Here is a 20,263-nt window from a genome sequence, read left to right as displayed (position 1 = left end):
GAGAAACACTCCAACAGAAGGCGTTGGGAATTCACCAAACCGAATCGACAAGAGTGGCATGCAGAGAAATTTTTACATTCTCCCAGCATGCATCAGGCCCAAGTTACCATGACGACGAGGAGTGCAAAAAACTTAGCAACAACATTACCAAAGGATGCATATAGGCGACCACAATGCAAGCATCGCATGTGTGCGGCCGGCCCTAGGCCGGGCTGGGCGCGGCTGAGATTTTCGTGTCTTTCTGGGTTTTTTTTTTTTGGCTCTCGCTTGGCGGTTTTTTGTTTTGTTGGCTTTCAGCTCATTGTTCGCATTCTGTCATTTTTCTATCATTTTCTGTGTGCATGTCTGCGTGTGTCCGTGTTCCTGTCTGTGTGTGTTTTCATGTGTGTATGTGTGTGTGTGTATGTGTGTGTGTGTGTGTGTGTGTGTGACTTTCAGAATGTAAAAATGTGGGTAAAGAAAGTAAAAAAGAAAAAAACACACCAACCTTCTCGAAGCTCTGAGGGATGTAAAGGGGGTTTGATGCAGAACACAATGACATGGGGAGAAGAGAAAAAATAGGGGAGATACAGAGAGTAAAAAGAGGACTTCCCAAGGCTAAAAGCTGCAATAGTTTGTTGATTTTTTTCTTTAAACCAAAAAAAAAAATTAAAATTAAAAAACAAAAAGAACAGCAACGACCTTTTCGTCTTTCCTTGACATACACGATCTACATTTGCCTTCCACAATTTTTTTTTTTAAATTCAATTTTGGAGCGTCTGAGGCCCAGGCAAAGGATGGGAGGCCGGACCCCCTACAGAAAGGACCACCCCTCCAGGGGGAGGGGCACTGAGGACTCAAAGGCTGGCCCCCCTCCCTGGCTGCACCCTGCTTAGAGGGCCCGCCCCCACCCTGCCCCATACTGTCCTCCTGAGCCCTGCCAGACTTACAAACCCCCTTCCCAGATGTTGGCAGAGAAATAAAGCAGGTTAGACGAAGACCAGTCAGTTGGAGTCGTGGACACGCTATAACTCACCAGAGATGCCATGGTAGCAGACCGGAGGTGTGGCCCCTGCCCACCCGCGCCCCCGGGGCCCCAGCCCCGCCCCCCATGCCACCTCCTCCTCAGAGGAGAGATGCAGAACCCAAGGGTGGCCAAGGTGCTGCTTCAGGGCTGGTGGGGGCTGTCTGGCAGGAGCGGAACTGAGGGCCTGAGGGTCTCCCAGTGAGGGAGGAGCTGCATGACCTCCCAGGTGGAGAACGGTGGGGGGCCTGGTGTGTCAAATCAGGGAAGGGAGGTTCAAAGAAGGGTGGCTTGGGATCAAGGATATGGAGCCTCCTGGGGGCAGCCCCGGGGGATGGACTGGACCCCATTTGCTGGCAGGTGGAAGCTCTTTCCACCACAGATCTGACCAGAAACACGGGGACACAGGAGATGGAGGAGGTGGCAAATGAATATTTCCGAGAGGATAGAAGAGAACCAACCCACAGATGAGATGGGGGTCCACAGAGGCATCTAGGAGCAGGGGTAGTACCCCCACTTGGCACCTTTGAGGAGATACCCAGGGGCTACTCTCAGGCCCTCCTTGGGGTGGGGGTGGGGGTGGTGCCGGGGCAAGGACCCCCCGTGCTTCCAGGCGTGACCGAGTGGGAAACTGACAAGCCTCAACCCAAACCCTGGGACACCTGCCTACAGGAATCCTCCTCTGAGGGTGACCAGGAGAGCACCCAGGCTCTGGGGACAACTGAGGCTGTGGGGCCGGCAGGGGCAGCCTTGAAGACCCCTCCCCAACTCTCAGATTGAGGGCGCTGGAGGACGGGGCGGTGAAGCGGGTACGAGGCCACGAGTCTGGAGAAGCGAAGCGAGCACACAGCAAGGGAAGCACCGCACGACACACCACAGAAGCCGACTCGGATGGGCGGGCAGGTGGGCGGGGGTGGGGGGCAGAGGCCTGCAGGCTCCCCCGGCCCTGTAGGCCCACGAGAGACCCCCTCCTTCCGGCCCTGCCCCATTCCCTCCTGCTGCCCCCACCCCAACGTCCTGCAGCTCACGTGACGGCCGTCACCAGGCACGGGGGTGGGGGAATTGAAGCTGCCCCTATTTTACAGGCAAGGAAACTGAGGTCCAGAGAGGGACACCACCTCACCCAAGGTCCCGCAGCCACCACCCGGGGTGGGCCTGCCTGCTGGGGTCTGCAGGGGACAGGGGAGCCCGGAGGCTGTGAGCCCGAGGAGGAAGAGGGACCGGTGGGGGCGGGGGGCCCTACCTCGCACGTAGAGGTTGGCGGGTGAGGAGTAACGCACGCCGGCACTGTTGGTGGCCACGCACTCATACTTGCCCTGGTCCGTCTCCTCGCTGCTCTCGATCTGCAGGGCTCCTGTGGGAAAAGGGGACAAGGCCTGGCCCATCAGGGGGAACCCTGGCTTGGGGGAATGGCGGGAGGGCTGTCCCAGAGTCCCGTCCGGCCTATCTTTTGGTTGGGCTGGGCCAGAGAGGCAGACAGAAAAGTTGAGTCACTCTAGAAGCCCCCACTGGGTCAGGGCCTCCCTGGCTGCCTGCCTTTCCCCACCCCAATTCTGGCCCATCCTGAACACACTGCCTGCCTAGCCAATCCTCCACCCTCAGCTAGGACCTTGTAAATGACTGCCACGTTGAAGGACAAATCTGGGGGGTAGGGGGAATATGTGCCAACTGAGGGGCATTTAGGAAAGTGCCAAATGATGCTCACCAGGGGGAGGTAGAGGGCAGGTTGGCAGTCCCAACCCACAGCAGCTGCTCCAAAGCCCTGACACTGAAGGGGTCACCTCCAATGATGTACCAAGCGGGGGAGGAGGTTTGGGGGAGAACGGATACATGTATATGTATATGGGTGAGGCCCTTTGCTGTCCACCTGGAACCATCACAACACTTTAATTTGCTATACTCCAATACAGAATAAAATTAAATAAAAACAAACAAGCTGCCAATTTAGGGAGCTGGTAGTCGCTTGTTTGTTTCAACCAGTGTGTACGTGAACGGGGTCTGGGTTCTTCAAGTATGTTTGGAATCACAGGCCTCAAAGCCCATGGTGCTTGAAAATGGAGACAGGGCTGTATTTCTTCAAGCTTGTTTAGACTTCAGAACTGGGTTACCATCTCCACAGGAGCGAAAGCAAAGGATGCTGAGAGTGATATATTGAGCTGGCCAAAAAGTTCGATTGGACTTTTTCCATACAGTGGAACAGAAAAACCAGAGCAAACTTTTTGTCCAATGCTATACATCAAGTAAGTTTGAAATCAGAGGGTTGGATCCAAGCTTTCTGTACCTGAAACGAACTGAAGAATGAATTTCCCCAGAGACTTATAGTCATCTATGTCAATTAGTCTAAATTCATGGATCTGTTTCAAAACCACGGCCCTAGATTCAGGATCCATAAGTAAATGAATTGTCTAAGTGTGTTTGCAATCATAGACGGAGACCCAAGTCCATGGTGCTCAGAGGTTAATGGGGAGAATTTTCAAGTGTTTGAAATCGGAGGTCTAAAGGAAAACCTCTAATCTGCACAAATAAAGTTGAGGCTGAAATGCCTCCAATGTGTTTGAAATCCTAAAACTGGATTAAAGAATTTATTGGTCATGAGTCAATAACGAATTTGAAGAAGCGGTCAATTTTCTTAAGCAGATATTTTAAAGTTTTTTTTTTTTTTTTTAAATGTGGACCATTTTTAAAGTCTTCATTGAATTTGTTACAATATTGTTTCTGTTTTCCCTTTTTGGTCATGAGGCATGTGGAATTGTAGCTCCCCAACCAGGGATCAGACCCGCACCCCCTGCATTGGAAGGTGAAGTCTCAACCACTGGACCAACAGAGAAATTCCATCTTAAGCATATTTAAAATCACAGGCCCAAATAAAGGGCCTTGGTGCCCACAAGTAAATGAAACTAGGGCAGACTACCTCCTTCAATATGTCTGAAATCACAGGTCCAGATAAAGACTTCATTTCCCATGAATGTGTGAAAATGAATGAATCTTCTTAACAGTGTTTGAAAGCACAAGGCCATGGACACTACAGTGTTCACGAGTAAATGAAAATGTGGCCAAGATTTCCCCAAAGTTACCTGAAATCACAGGTCTGGGAGAAATCTTCATTTTCACAAGTAAATGAAGTCCAGCGAACACCTCTAAGTATGTTTGAAATCATGGGCCTCGATCAAATGCTTGAGCACCCATGAACAAATAAAAATGAGGCAGAGATTTCCACGGTATGTTTGAAACCAAAGGCCTGGACCAAAGTTTTCATTTTCATAAGTTAATTAAACTGTGTGGCTATCTGTAAGTTTGTTAGAATCACAGGCCTAGACCCTGTAACTTGTTGCTTATGAGTAACATGAAGATGAGGGAATACCTCCAATATCAATCACAGGTGCTTGTTTTTGTTTTTTAAACTTTTTTTTTTTTTCTTTTTCTGATTACAGGCTTTATGATTAGAGTCCCTGGCACCAGGAATCCAAAAATCCAGTCCATGGTCCCAAATAAAGCCCCCTTCTCAGCTTCATTTGTGGTTGTCCCACACAAGTGGGGGGGAATCCACAGATGGGGAAGTTTTCTCTAGGAGCTGTGGATTAGGGTTCTGTCCCTATATAACACTTCCTACCAACCTCAAGGCTCCAGGGAAGCAGGCAGGCAGATACCACTATGGGGGCCCAGAGAGGGCATGGAACCTGCTGCAGGTCACACAGCAACTCATGGCAAAGTCAGGACCAGACTCGGACTCTTCCCTAGGGCTCCCACCCAGGCCTGTTCTAGTCTATTCTTTGGGGCAGCTCCATGGGGCTGCCTTTGAGACTCTCTGCTCCTTCAGAGAGCTGGATTCCCACACCCCCACCACATCACCCAGATCAAAGCTTCACAGCTGGAAGGCCCCCCTCTGCATACCCATTATACAGATGTGAAAACTAAGGCTAGAGACAGATGAGGGCTGCACACAGAGCAGTCATCAGCGCTCTGGGCGGGCATGGGAGGCACTGCACCTTCTGGAGGACATAACCCCCTGTGGCCAGGTGACCTGAGGGGCCAACACGGCCACCCTCAGCCCCGAGCCACAGACGGTGACATAGACACAGACTGTATGGACACCGGGCAGGGTGAGGAGGAGACATGTGGAGGGGGGCCTAGGGCAGCCCCCTGTGGAGCCTGGGGGGCTGGGCGGGCAGTGAGAGAGACCGTGAGTGGGTGGGTGGGTGAGGAAAGAGCCTCTTACCTCGGATCGGAGTGCTTTCTGTAAGGGAAGCAGAGAGAGTCAGGTGAATGTCAAAAGGCAGTCCTGGGGGGCCGTGGGGCCCCAGGGAGACGGGGCCGGGCCGCCAGCCAGGCCTGTCCACTCTGCCCCCAGGGCTGGGAGGGGGCTGAGGTAGGCAGCCCTGGGTCTATGGACCCTTCAGGCGCTGTCCAGGAAGACGAGGCAAGGCCCCCAGGAGGAGATGGGCACTCAGGGCTTGCCAATCAGGAGGGCTTCCCATAGAAGGCGGGAATCTCTTGGGGAAGGGGGGGCTGAGTCTAGAAGACCCTGTGGACTGGCTGGAGGGGCGTGACTCTGCCTCAGGGGGGTACATGGCCTGGCCTGGCCTGGCTGCCTTCCTTCTGGGCCGAGGGAGGGAGGTCGGTGACCTCCCCTCCTAGATTCCTTCTCGGGAGGGACAGGGAACAATGGGGGGTCTTGGGAATCTTGTTAGAGATAGGGCGGGAGAGGGGTTAGTGCCCCAGGGTTGGGCATTCATAAAGCAAACTGGAAGATGGTACAGACAGGCCAAGTAGGAGGGCAGAGGAGGGTGGTGAAAGGGGATGGAGGGAAGAAGGAGAGCCTTGCAGCCTCTCTAATTTCCAAAAGGAAAAGAGGAAAAGGACTGTGTGTCTCTATGGATTCTGGGGGCTAGGACAGCTCAGGAAACCAGACATAGTGGCCCCTGGTTAGAATTCTGCATCCTCAGGAGTGATATGGACCCCCCCTGCCCCGTCTCTCTGTGCTGATGACAGCTGATAACCGCCAATGCCACAGCAAAGAAAACAAACCCCTCTCCATCTGGCCCCAGCCCATTTTGCAGAGAGGCAAACCGAGGCCCACAAGTTCCAAGGATTGTCCCGCCATGAGTCAGAGGCAGGGGCGGGCCTTGAACTCAGCTCTTCAGCCTCCCAGGCTGGGGCCCTTCAAGAACTTTTAGGAGGGTCCTATATTATCTCTTAGAAAATTCCCAATCTAATGGGGCCACTCCCCCTCTTCATATAGGAGGAGGAGGGGAGAGGAGGGGAGAGGAGGGGGAAGGGAAATTTGCCTGAGGCTGTACTGTGGAGAGTAAAAATTCGGGTCAGTGGGAAACTAGGTCAGCTCCTGCTCAGGCTGTTTTACTAAGACTGTGGTGACAGAACCCAGAGAGTAAAGGACAGAGCTTTCCAAGACGGCCATAATAGCCCATGGTCACTATATTGAGAGGAAGACCACACATGGAGAGTGGGTATTAAAGGTTGTTTTGCCTTCTACTCCGAGGAAGATAAGAAGTTACTATTGTGGGTCACTATCAGTCATTCTCAGCTTAGTAAGAATTAGCCCAGCAGTTGGATTCAGGGGCTTCAGGTTGGATGCTAGGAGAAGAGAAAAAGATGCACCCAGTACTAGCCCAGATGGAACATTCCCCCTACATCTAGCCCCTAACTTTCTGTAACTTCACATTTTCCAGCAGCGTCAAGGCCCAGAAGGGGCTGGCAAAGGGGATGGGGGGTGGGTATGTTATGTATGAAGCTCCAGTAAGTCCCCTGTGGTCTTGTCTTTTTTTCCTCTTTTCCTTTTAGGCCCTTCTCTCTGTAGCCCCCTGGAGCCCAGATGGGGAAGGCCAGGTGGCCGGGGGCGGGGGGGAGGGGGCAGGAGGGGCGGGGGCGGGGGGACGTTAGTAGACATGCCACGTGGAACGGGTCACAGTTACTGTCACGGTGGCCGTTAGTCTGAGGACAGGGAGTGGGGTAGGGGACACGAGGAAGGCGTTAGTTGTTGACATGGTGAAGAAATTAAACTTACCAAAAGTTTCTGAACGTTTACAACAGAGGGACAAGAAAAGAGAACAGGAACGTTAACGGGTGGTTATACACAAGCCTGTATCCTCTGGGGATGGGAGGGGATGTTGGAATAATAATTAGATTGATTACAATGTTTTTTTTCTGGCTGCGCCACGTGGCTTGTGGGATCTCAGTTTCCCAACCAGGGATCAAACTTGTCTCCCCTGCAGTAGAAGCTCAGAGTCTTAACTACTGGACCACCAGGCGAGTCCCTTGATTATGATTTTTAAAGCAGCCGATGTTCACTGAGTTCCTGGTAGGGCCAAGCAGCCTGTCAGGGGCCCCGGACAGTGACGCTAGGGAGTAGGCACGTTTCATGAGGACACTGAGACCCAGAGAGGAGGACACACCCAGGTGACCGGGCACCTGGGTCCACACTCAATCACGTCATTATTCTGATGTGGCAATGGTGGAAACCAGCAGAGAAGCAACTGGGTTCCCAAGGCTGCCACCACTCCTCCAGCTGAGCAAGCTGCAAATATCCTCAGACAGGTCGGCACCGGGAAGGCTACGTCTCTCCAGGGAAGAAATTCTGGGCTTAACATCTGCCCCTTTTCAGGTTTTCGGTCTTTGTTGGGGGGAGCAGAAAGTAGGAAATGGGCAAGCGGGACTCCTTGGAAGACGAGGCTGGGCAGTGGGTGGCGGAGGAGGTACGGTGAGACTGATGGAGGGGCTTTCAGGCAAGACTGGCTCCAGGTGGGGGCCCTCAGAGAAGAGGGAAAGGGAAAAAGGGGACACACCCACACGTGTCTTCAGAATGGACCAGAGCACGCAGGAGTGCCCGGGGGCACACCCTGATCACACATGTGTCTGTGTACACAAGGACCAGGCTGAGACGTGCACACGGGAGGGACTGTCACGTGGACACACGTGTGGCTGAGATGCACGCGGACGAGTTTTGCTCTGGGAGGGGGAGGGTGACCTGTGTGCCGATGGCATGGCCTGTGTGTTAAGTCAGGACACATGGGGAGCCTGGACACACACACACAGAGGTTCGTGAAGCAGTGTGATGACAGACATAGTGCACACAGCTCCGCAGACAGATGGACTCACAGATGGGGGCATGAGGCTGCTGCGCTGAGACACAGTTGTAGCAGTGCCCAGCCCCAAGGTGGCCCAGGCCGTGTGCTCTGTCCCAAGGCCCCCTTAGCCTGGGTGGACCAACTACCGGTGCCCCATCACATCTTCACTGTCTTGGAGATGCTCGCTCCCTGAAGCCCTCTTGGCTCCCCATTACACTCCCTGTCTATGCCTTTATCTCCTCTGGAGACACTCACTGCTTCAGCACTGGAAACACTCTCCAGCCTTTGCTTTATGCTCCCCTCTACTCCTACCTGCCTGGACCTCATTACATCCTCACAGGACAAGTCCACTGTTTCCGCTCAGAACACACTCTCCCCCTGCCAGCTTCCATGGCTCCCCAGTACCTCGACCGTGCCGTTAAACAGCCAGTGCTCAGATGCTGAAGACGGCCTTCCTTCAACACCCTCCACAGCTCCCCATCTCCTCTGCCTGTCTCCCACTGTGTCCCCAACGCAGGGGCACCAGAGATACCTATCCTCCTCTGGCTTTCCATTACCTGCAACTCTCTGTACCCCATTAGGACCCCACTGCTTGGGTACTGGGGACACTCTGCCCCCACGGCCTCAGCAGCCACCATCACTGTGCATATCTGAGTCAGCTATGGCTCCACTCAGGCACTGAAAAACTTGCCCCCAGCACCCACCATAGCTCTCCATTACCCCTGTCAGCCTCCACCTTATTACATCCCCACTGATTCGGCTCCAAAGACACCCTTCTCTCTTCCACGGCTGCACATCAGCTCTGCCTTTCTGTCCTCCTTCAGTCCCCAGGGCTCGGGCCCTGAGATGCTGCCCTCCCCCTCCCACCCTTTGCAGCTCCCACATCCTCCTGGCCCCCTGCGCTCACCCGATCGCAGCTGCTTGATGCGCCCATTGCTGGCACTGGGGTCCACAGGCAGGAAGTCCTTGAACCAGGTGATCTCGGGGTCAGGGTTACCACTGGCAGCACAGAGCATCGTGGCCGTCCGTGTCCGCTCCACCACCTTCAGCTGGGGGCCCATGTCGATGTTGGGGAAACCGGGGGGCAGCTGGTCCTCTGGGGGCGGGGGGAGCGGGGGATGGGGAAAATGGCAGAGATTCAGTTATTGCACAGCTGTCCCTCCAGGGTGGGGCTTGGGGATGGGCCCTAGGGGCAGCCCTTGCCTGGCTGGGTGATCTCCTGTAGCCTGTTTCCTCTTCTGTCTGTGGGAAACTGTGCTAACTGTTGGGAGGACATCAGGCTAGACCAGTGTCTCTGATCTGGGCCGATCCTGCCCCCAGGGGACACTGGGCCACGACTGGGGATGTCCATGGTTGTCACTCTCGGCATCAAGTGGGTGGGGGCCAGGGATGCTGCTCCACCCCTCACAGTGCCCAGAACGGCCCTGATGTCAGCAGTGCTGAACTTACAGAGCCCTTGGGTTACTTCACAGCAGCCCGAGGGAGCTTTTCAAAATGTAAACAGGGCCACACCACCCCGTGTGGCCCGTTTCGCTGTAGTCTCCTCCACCCTCCGGAGGAACCCAGGCTCCTTGCCTGGCACTGGCCACCAGTGGCCTCGGCAGCCCCATCTTGGGCCAGCCCCACTCTTCTCAGTCTCTCCATCTAGCCATGCCAGCCACTTTGGTCCCCCAAAGTCATCAGGCCCCCTCCAGCATCACTCCTTGGTGATGCATCCACATCACCTTGGGCAAAGCTCGCAGTCACAAGTTATAAACACCCTGGGAAATCCCCCAGTGGTCCAGAGGTTAAGGCTCTGTGCTTCCACTGCAAGGAGTGTGGGTTCCATCCCTGGTTGGGGAACTAAGATCCCACGTGCTGGAGGTGTGGTCAAAAATTAATAACAAAAAGTAAAACCCTCCCGTACTCTAGAACATCCAAACATCAAACTCCATAGATCACAATGCATCTGTGTCTCTGCCGTGTCCTTACCACCCCATGTAGGTCCTGGCACATAGTAGGTGCTCAATAAATGAGCAAACGACTCAGCCTCAGTTACTGCCAACCTGTGAGAGGCACGCCTCCTGGCCTTGGTCTCCCTATTCACTAGTTAGCCTCCAGATAAAAGTGGTGGGGGGAGAAAATACTTCTCCCAGGAGACTTGGTCCCCATGTTCTAGTGATGGATAAGAATGTGGTTCTCTTGACACATACACACTACTACATATAAAACATATAACGAATAAGGACCTATTGGACAGTACAGGGAAACGCAACTCAATACTCTATAATGGCCTATATGGGGAAAGAATCTGAAGAAGAGTAGATATATGCATTTGTATAACAGATTCACTTTGCCGGTTTTTAGCGTGCATGCATGTTTAGTCATGTCTGACTCTTCGCAACCCCATGGACTGCAGCCCACCAGGCTCTTCCATTCATGGGATTCTCCAGGCAAGAATACTGGAGTGGGTTGCCATACCCTCCTCAAGGGGATCTTCCCGACCCAGGGATTTAACCTGTGCTTCCTGTGTTGGCAGGAGAATTCTTTACTGCTGAGCCACCTGAAACTAACACAACCAAGGTGACAAGTCGGGTGGCCTCCGTTAGTGTAATCTGCATGTCGCACCATGGGCTCCGTGCCTGACTCAGCTGGAGCTGGCACCAGGGAGGGGGGACGCGGCTTCAGGGTCTCCTGGCAGGTCCCTCCCCGTCCTGTACACTTTGTCCTCCCCCCTTCAGCACCTGGACCCCTGGGACCTTTTGCTCTGATCCCTAACATCGCAGCTCCAGTCTGGCCTCGCATCCACAATGGACAAAGGGTTCCCTGGGGTGGGGCATACCTCCTCAGCTACAGTTAGAACAGCCACCATCCCCTTGTTATGGGTTGAAAGGCACCCCACCCGCATTCAAAGGTTGAAACCCTATGAATAGGCTGGATGGCATCACCGACTCAATGGACGTGAGTTTGAGCAAGCTCCAGGAGTTGGTGAAGGACAGGGAAGCCTGGCATGCTGCAGTCCATGGGGTCGCCAAGAGTCAGATACCACTTAGCGACCGAACAACAATTCATAGGTTGAAACCCTAACCCCTGGGACCTCAGAATTAGACTATATTTAGAGAGAAGGCGTTTACAGAGATCATTAAGTCAAAGGCGGCACTAGTGTGACCCTAATCCAACAGGACTGGTGTCCTCCTAAGAAGAGGAGATTAAAACCCAGGCACACACAGAGCAGAGATCATATAAAGACGGAGGATAAGACGGCTGTCTTTGAGCCAAGGAAAGAGGCCTTGGAAGGAACCAACCCTGCTGACACCTTGATCTCGGACCTGCAGCCCAGGACTACGAACAAAAGCATGTGACATAAGCCACCTAGATGGTGGTACTTCGTTAGAGCAGCCCTAGAAAACTAACACAGTCCCCATCCCATCCCGATGAACAAGTGATAGAGTCACAAGGGACAAGAAAGTGACTGCATACAGGGCTGATGAGACAGAAGACGCAGGCCTGCTTGTCTGTGGCAGGCAGGAATGTGTGTTGGTCCAGTGGAACCAGGGGTAGGGGTGACTTGACATCATCCACCTGAGACCCCTGAGCCTGTACATCAAGGAGGAAGGCAGAGGTATTCCCAAGGTGCCAACACTAACAGCAAAAGGCTGGCAACAATCTAAATGTCTGTCAACAGAGCCTCATTATACACAGGCTGGTCCAGCCACAGGGCAGGTCCCCAAAACAGAAGGAATCACCTTACAGATCCAGAACAAAGTCCAAGATGCGCTGCTAACTGGACAAAGTGAAAGATGTGTAGACCAAGGATTGAAAACTATGGCCCTTGAGCCAAGTCCGGCCCCCTGCTTATTATTGTTGATAAAGTTTTATTGGCACACAGCCACACCCACTGGTTTCCTCACCATCCCCAGCCACTGGGCTGAACTGAGAAGTTGCAACAAAGACTCTCTGGCCTGCAGGGTCAAAAATATTTACTCTCTGGCATTTTACAGGAGAAGCTTGCCACTTCCTGGTATAGACAAAGCTGCTATTTGCGTAAAAAGGAAATAACACTCACTTATTTGATTACAGATGCCCAGGAGGGAAACAAGGCATGGCGGGGCTATTGGGGGATGGGGAACTGGGGAAGAGGTAGGCAAGAAGACACCATGTGGGGAGAGAATAGAGACCCAAGTACCTGGAGGGTGCAGGAAGCCAAGACCGGGTAAGGGAGAGGTGAGCAGGGGCACCATCACCCCATGTCCGCAGTTAAAACAACAGCGCTGTGGTTCCTGTCCAGGCAGGAGTCACAGAGGAAAACAGCATGAGTCCCAAATCCTGAGCACCAAGTATGTACCAGGCAAAGTTAGGTAATTTCCTGTATCCGCCTCTGAGAAGGGATCCATTTCACAGAGGGGAAGGCTGAGGTTCAAACACAGGGCACACCTGCCCCGAGTCATACAGTCCGGTCTCAGCAAGACTGGAATTCGAATCCAGGCTGTGCTAGATCTGGAGGAAGCTGGATGGGGCCAGTGACTGCAGAACCCCCCAGCCGGGCCTGGGCTTGTCGGGTCAGAGCGGCGGGATCCTGGCTAAGCTGCTTCACACCCAGTTCGTTCTTCCTGGGCCCGGAGGCCTGGACCAACTCACTGCACGGTCCTGATTGGCTACTGATGACGTCACTGGAGGTTCGGGCCAAGATAACCGGGCCTCAATTCTAGGTGCTCAAAGCTGGTCTAGACATGCTGGAGGCTGGGGCTGCCAGGGTCCCTCTGTGCTGACGTTTCCTGCGTGTGCGCGTACGGGTGTGCATGTGCGCTCACCCACACCCCACGTGTGTCCACACGTGAGCACTTCCTGGGTGCGTGCAGCCCCGCGGGGGAGGGGCGTGCATGCCTGTGGGCGGCAGCCAGCCAGGGTAGGGGGTAGGCTGCGGCCGCCTGACGTTACCAAGAGCTCCTAATTAAACAAAAATGTTCATCGAGTACCACATTGTGCTGGATTCCTCGGAGTTTAATTAAAACAACAGCGTGAGAGGCGTGCGCAGCGTCCACAATCAGATGGCATCGGGGGAAAAAGAGGTGGGGTGGGGGAGGGCTGGGCCCAGCAGCCCAGACCTTCCCGCTCAGCTGGGGGATCCCTGGGACTCAAAGGAGGCAGGGGGACAGGCGCTCCAGGTCAAATGCTCTGGGCTGAGCGCCCAGCCCAAGCACCACGTCTGTTGAAGCGGCCTGAGAACAGAGAGATGCTGAGGGCCGAGATGGGGGGCAGGGAGCGGAGATGTGTCTTTCCCAGACTCCCAGAGACTGGGCAGTTAATAGATTCACAGCGTGTCCTTTTAACTCTCTGAGCGCTTACAATGGAGGCTGGCACGGGGGGAGCTGGGGGGGGCGGGCGGTTTGTATACAGCGGGAGGCGCGCTGTTCCGTCTGTGCCCGGGGAAAGGTCAGGGCAAAAATATCTGCTGGGAAGAGGCGGGGCGGGCTGGGGCAGGCGGACTCCTCCCCTCCCCTCCTCCTTCCTCCATCCCCTAGCAGGACCAGCTCCAGGCCCCACACACAATGCAACTATGGGGCCCCTTGTTTGAAAATTACTAGGAATTTCCAGGCAGTAACAGACGAGGGCGGGCACACACCAGGGTCTGGGATCAAGTGACCCTGTGGCCAACATGAAGGCTCCTCCGGGGGCTCCAAGCTGCCAGGGAGGACACTGGGTGACTCCCAACCTGGGAGCCACATGTGGGGACCACCTGCCCCCAATGGCTGGCACTGACTTGTACTTTTTTTTTCTTTGGGCCACGTTGCTTACCAGGATCTTAGTTCCCTGACCAGGAATCGAACCTGTGCCCCCTACAGCTGAAGTGCAAAGTCTTAACCACCAGACTGCCAGGGAAGTCCTGGGTGGCTTATACTTAGAGATCAGAGAGGGTTAGGGTGGCGCTGCAGCCAACAGGCAGAACCCACCCCACAGCTGCACAATGGCTGATGGTAGCTGTCCTGTCACAACCAGAATAGCAGCAACGATGGCAATAATACCAGATGGGTAGCACCAACCAAATGTTTGTTCCCCACATGGCACCCTGTTGGTCCCTGACTTGTTTTGTCTACTTCTGTGGTTCATGTAACAATCCCTTGTGGTGAACATCATCATTATCCCACTTTGGAGGTGAGGGAACTGCAACTCAGAGAGGTTCATTAACTTGCCCAAGGTCATGAAGCTACAGAATGGCAGTGCCAGGATGTGAACCCAAGTTGCAGGCCCCTGGGTTAAATTAATCACCTTGCAAGGGAGAAGGCAGTCAGGAGCAGCTCGTGGGCAGGTGGGAGGCGGGTTTGTGGCAAGACTGTCTGAATGATGCTGTATTACAATATGGAAGCCATTTCCTGGTGCCCCAGCCCACCGAGGCCAGCAGGCAGTCCACAGGAAGGATCCATGGGAATGTGTGGGGAGGTGTGGTTAGCTGCTTCTGCCTAGCCAGCTGCTATTTCTCCTCTGTTTCTTTGGGGAGACCACCCTTTATTGACCCTGTCTACATGGGCTGACCCACCCTTGACTTCAGGGGAAACTCTGCCAATCAGAGTATTTCTTCCTCCAACCACGGTGACAAGCTCAGGGATGGTCATCTGACCCAAGGTGGGTCAATGAACAGTCCTGGGTCACTTAGTCCTCTTGTGTACAGGCCCCAGAGTCTGGAGCTAATGGGGAGATCTCACTGAGAATACAGTTGATGGGGAAGAGAACACCCAGAGTCAGAAGATGAACCCTGAGAACATGGTATGAGTTCCTCGATCCAGCTGAACCTGAAGCCGTATAATCCACAAACATTTTAATTACATGAACAAATGAATTCTCAGTTTGAGTTGGATGCACCTTTTGTACTAATCCCTTAACAGGCTGCTCTTCTTTTCTGCAAAGGCTCAATAAATTACTACCAGAAGGCTTTAACACCCAGTGGTATTATGGGCTAAAAAAAGGAGATCAAAGTCCCCCAGAAGTGAAAATCCAAAGCAAGACTTTCATGGATCCCTTTGGTATCTGTCCCCAAAACCAGGCCCCAGGGCCTCCTCCACACACCCTGGGGAACCCGATACCTCGGAGGACAGTGAGCTTGGCGTGGACGGTGATCTCCCCGACTGAGTTCTGGGCCACACACTCATACACATTCTCATCTCGGGGTGTCCGAAGTGGCTGGATCCTCAGCACAGCACCTGCACTCCCATCGAACTCGATCGTCTGTGGTGGGGAGGGGAGAAAGGTCAGGATGAGGCTGGAGTCCCAGGGGTGACCAGGAGAGGACCTGGGGGCTATACACACATGTGTGTGTAGGCCCTGTATAGACACTGGAGGCAGAAAACTGGGTCTGTATGAGTAAAGGGTATTGTGCGTACATGGGTTCGTGATACACGCACGTAAGTCTGGGGATAGGCATGCAAAGGCATGCTGGATGTGGAAACATATATGTCTGACCATGGACATGGGCACAGGGTTGCGAATTCCCTTCTGTGAGATAAAGGTCCAGAGAGGCAGAGCATTGCTTGAGGCCACACAGCACAAAGGTGGCAGAATAAGTGAGCCTGGCATGGCCCTCACGGAGCACATGTCAGGGTGCACCTGCCAGGGAGGTGGTGGAAGGAGAGAAGGGTCCCAGATGGGGAGGGAGCCAGCTCCACGTGGGAATGTTCCTGGGACGGCTTCTGTGGCTGAGCGGCCAGGCCCCATGGCGGGGGGTGTGGTGGGGTGCGGGGGTGGCAGGGGCTGGCCCTGGGCTGTCTCCCCTCCTTTCCCTGGCCACTCACCTCAAAGCGCTGTGAATTGACCTTCTTGCCCTTCTTGTTCCAGGTCACCCGTGGCTTCGGGTCACCTGTGGCCTGACACACGAAGGAGGCCACGCCCCCCGACACTCCAATCTGGTCCTTGGGTTCCTTGATGAACCTGGGGGGCTCTGGGGAGAGAGGAAGAGGAGCTCTGGTGGGCCTGGGCATGTGATCAGGATCCCAGGGGGCCAGGTAAACGTGCCCTCCAGCCCGCCCGGCCACAGAGGTACCACGTGGGCCCAACACGAGGGCTGCAGGGGAGGAAGGAGAGATGGTACCACAGTTCACCCTCCATGGGCACCCCGGGGCCTGCCCAGCACCCCCACCTCCCTGCTTCTGGACACAATAGCCACACACACTCACACACAGACACAGCCTCGTGTGCATACCCACTCAGATGCAGTGCCATAAAGGAAGGTGGGAGGGGAGACCCCTGAGACTCTAGGGTTCCCAAATTCAGCCCTCAGTAGTGACCAGCCAAACCCTGGAGGGTCCTTGGTCCTAAAATGGCTTGGGAAGAGATAACTTGGTCTAATCCCCCAATGGCACACATGGGGAAACCGAGGCACTGAACAGGGAAGCGGGGGAGTGGGCATTGACCAAGGGACCTGAGGTCAGAACCAGCGCTCGAACCCAAGACCCCAGCCTCTTCATCCATGGGAGGTGTCCAAACACCCTGGATGGGGAACTAGTATCCCACAAGCTATGTAGTGTAGCCCCCCTCAAAAAAGGATTCTTCTGCCAGCGCTGGGTGGGCAGAGCCACCATAATCCTTATTTCACACACAGGAAAAGTGAAGCAAGCCATCTGCCTGAACACACAGCCAGCCAGGGGCTGAGCAGGGATTTGAATGGGGCTGGTCCTGTGCCCACATCCTCTGTCCCTCATGATGATGTGATGTGCTAAAACCTCCCCAGGTAAGTCTCAAGTGGGAGTTAGATGTCTTTTACACCTAGACAGCCTCAAGTCTGGACCTCACTCAGGCTTTGGTACCTGGTGAGAGCTCATTAACATTGTTCTCTTTTTTATGGACTTTTCACAGTAACCTTTGAATCGCCCAAAGGTATCCTGGATTTCCAGCCACAGTAAAGCTACAAGATATCCCGTAAAATGAATTCAGCTGTTTCTGAGAGTTTTGCCAACAGACTTAAGGGCTGCAACGTGCTTAGAAAGTCCTGAAGGAAACAACCCATGTATCCAACAAAAGGGAATTATTAAATGAATACGGCCACACATGAAGTGGAATACTATGCAGCTGTAAAAAGGGACAAGGATACTTCTGTAATGAGCTACTAGGGAAGGAACATAAGGTACCATACAAAATGGACCAAAAATACGGGGTAAAATGTGTAGTGAGTGTTATTTGTGTGATGAGAAAACTGAAAATGGGTAAAGTGTGTGTGTGAGTGTGTGTGTGTGTGTATAGAAACAACACCTGCCTCTCAGAGGAGAAAGCAGGTAGCCAGACTCAGGGGAAGGGAGGCTTCACAGCCTGGTACTTTCATTAGACTGAGAACTATTTGCAGATAAATTGCAATTATTATTTCTGTAAGGTTTGAATAGAAAGGTGAGTAGATTGAAGAAATATATTAAGTAAAAGTTTGGGATCTGTGGCACAGAGGATGAACAACTCCAGCTTAAGCAACAACTAGGCCTCATAGGTTCATGTAGAAAGTTTTGGCTACTCAGGAGTGCCAAGAAGTTCAAGAAGACCTCAGGTTCCAAATCTGGGTGCCACAACCCCAATTTTTACCATCTGTAACTCAGGCCAGGCCTTGAACAAAATACAGCGTCCCTATTCCTGTGGCTTGACTGGCCGCACCTCCCTCGTTTCAGGCTGTGTTCCCATTGATATGACTCTGTGAGTCTACACTGGCCATCTCTCTGGAAAATCAGTAGACCCACTGTGTGCAGGCATGTGTGGCCTCCTTTAGCTCCTGTGTAGTCCACTGTGGAGGTGACTGTTCATCCCATTACAGAGAGGACTGTGCAGCTTGAGAGAGGTTAACGAGCTTGTGCGAGTTCACACAGCTCAGACGTGTCAGCACCGGGGTTTGAACCTGGGTCTCTCTGACCCTACGCCCGCATCTTCTGCTCCTCTCACCCCCAGGCCCAGAGCCTGACTGACATGTTTTTGCTGCTCCCTGCTAAGTAGCCCTGGGCTGGGCCTGCCCCTCCTCCTGGAACGGTGACTGGGGCCATATGCGTCCCCAGCCAAGGTCAGGGGGGGAAAGTCACTGCAGTTGGGTCAGGAATCTTGCTTCTGGGAAAAACCCTCCCTTGGGAGCTGCTGGAAGGAAGGGCAGAAGCCAGCTGCAAGGACGGAAAAGCATCCAGCTGCCTGTTTACCACTCGGGGCCAGAGACACACCCCGAGGACCCTCCAATCCAGGGAACGAGACCTGATGAGAGCCTGCACTATCCTTCCTCCTCCTTGCATCTGGCAGCTTCAACCTCTGCTCGGCCAGCACCTCCCCCAGGGAGCCTTCTTGGATTACCACTGGCTGGGTCAGGACCGCCTCTGTCCCCATCCTTCCCTGGATGCCCCCCTCCATCACAGCCCTGATTACACTGGGCTGAAATACTTGGTTCCATGCCACCTGGCAGGGTGGGTGTGAAATGAACCCCACTCCCGGGGACTCCCTCACATCACCTCTCTGAGCCCGGTGACACTTGAAAAACTGGGGCTTTGAACCCTGTGCATGCATGTGTGCTAATTTGCTTCAGTCATGTCTGACTCCTTGCAACCCTATGGACTGTAGCCCACCAGGCTCCTCCGTCCATGGGATTCTCCAGGCAAGAATACTAGAGTGGGTTGCCATGCCCTCCTCCAGGGGACCTTCCCCACTCAGGGATCAAACCCACATCTCCTATGTCTTCTGCATTGACAGGTGGGTGCTTTACCATTAATGCCACCTGGGAAGCACTTGAACCCTGATGTTTGCCAAATACTGAGTAATGAAGCTGCCCACTCGCTCCCTGGCTCCCTCTCTCTTCAGGGCAGACGCGCCTCAGCCTACGTCCAGGCAGCTCTGGGAGTCCAGCCAGCCCAGAAAAGCTTTCTCCGCCTGCTGCATCTCCCATTAGACTAATTCTTGTGGATGCTTAAAGTCTCTTATTTGGACAACCCTCCCCTCCTCTTCTTGGCAAAGGGGCTCCAGACACAAGAAAGACACTGGGGTATGGCTGCAGCTTATGGAAGCAAGCATTCCTTTTGTGCTGGGCCTGTTCTCACACCAGCTCTATTCCGAGGCTCAGAGAGGGTGATTGACTGGCCCCTGCTCACCCAGCTTGTGATGGGCGAGAGCTAAGATTCCAACCTGGTTCCATTTGGTTCCCAAAGCCTTGCACACTGTATACTTGATACACAGGGTTGTGGGTTTTTGGTGACAGACAGAACCCTGGGTGTTCCCATTTCTTAGATGAAGAGAGTGAGGTTCAGAGTGGTGATGCCAACAGCACGGGGAGGTTGGGAAGGGCTTGGATCGATTTCTGTTTTTCCATTTCAGATTCTGCAGAGGAAAATCTGGTGCCAGAGGTAGAGTCCCAGCCGCCCTCCCATCCCTTCCAATCCAGTCTGGGCCAGCCACACAGCATCCTGGGAAGGTCCCACAGGACCAAGAACTGTTTCTGGGGCAGAAACCACTCCTCTTGGTGCTGGGTGGTGGACATCCCAGCTGCCTGGCTGGGCTCACTCCCGCTCGCTGAGGACCTGGGCTACTCCTTGAAGCCAGCAATGCCAATCATAGTGCCCACAGCCCCTCCACTGACCACCCAGGTGTCAGGGCTCCTGCTAAACAGACCACCTCTTGGGGTCAAGATGCCCCAGCTTTGGAGACGGAGACCTGGGTTTGAGTCTAGGCCACTACCAATACCTATAGGGATATAGTAATAACAACTGCAGGGACTTCTCTGGGGGTCCAGTGGTTAAGACTCCACACTTTCAGTGCGGGGGGCATGGGTTCGATCCTCAGTCAGGGAACTAAGATCCCACAAGCTGCATGGCCAAATAAATAAATATAAATAATCAGTAAGTGCAGGACTCACTGAGGGAGCACCCACTGAAGTAGCTTGGCTACATGCCTGGTGCTGATACCCTGGGTCACTCTCCCTGCGTGGGTCACCCTCTGCTCTGGTTCCCTCACCCCACCTCCATCTGTCCTCCCTTGGCAGCCAGAGGGGACCTGTGAGTATCTGAGTCAGATCTTGCCCACTCATTCTGCCCATGGCCCTCTGGGTCTCCCATCTCCCAGGGAGCAAAAACCCATGTCTTCCAGTAGCCCACAAGACCCTGCACAACCTGCCCCACCCCCTCCTTGCTCTCCCCTTCACTCACTCTGCTCCAGACACACAGGCCTCCTCCCTTCCTCCAACATGCCAGGCAGGGTCCTACCCCAG

At 54.0% G+C, this 20,263-nt stretch overlaps 1 protein-coding gene across 20 annotated transcripts in view; it reads right to left on the bottom strand.

The window, feature by feature from the left end:
- PTPRS (protein tyrosine phosphatase receptor type S) overlaps window positions 1-20,263 on the bottom strand; it is a 109,887-nt gene that overhangs the window by 42,373 nt on the left and 47,251 nt on the right. For 11 of the 20 annotated variants that reach the window (XM_070464895.1, XM_070464901.1, XM_070464898.1 and 8 more), the window contains exons 3-7: window positions 15,849-15,994; window positions 15,144-15,285; window positions 8,993-9,181; window positions 2,247-2,357; window positions 488-499 (exon numbers count right to left, since the gene is read on the bottom strand). In XM_070464895.1, coding sequence (XP_070320996.1) covers window positions 488-499; window positions 2,247-2,357; window positions 8,993-9,181; window positions 15,144-15,285; window positions 15,849-15,994 — 600 coding nt within the window. Of the gene's footprint in view, window positions 1-487; window positions 500-2,246; window positions 2,358-5,219; window positions 5,238-7,025; window positions 7,035-8,992; window positions 9,182-15,143; window positions 15,286-15,848; window positions 15,995-20,263 lie in introns of all 20 variants that reach the window. The other 9 variants (XM_070464897.1, XM_070464902.1, XM_070464900.1 and 6 more) reach the window with 2 other exon arrangements.

Source organism: Odocoileus virginianus, chromosome 3 (assembly GCF_023699985.2).
Source record: "Odocoileus virginianus isolate 20LAN1187 ecotype Illinois chromosome 3, Ovbor_1.2, whole genome shotgun sequence".
Classification (NCBI taxonomy): Eukaryota; Metazoa; Chordata; class Mammalia; order Artiodactyla; family Cervidae; genus Odocoileus; species Odocoileus virginianus.
Note: the sequence above shows the minus strand (reverse complement) of the source record. Positions and strands in the feature narration are given on the sequence as shown.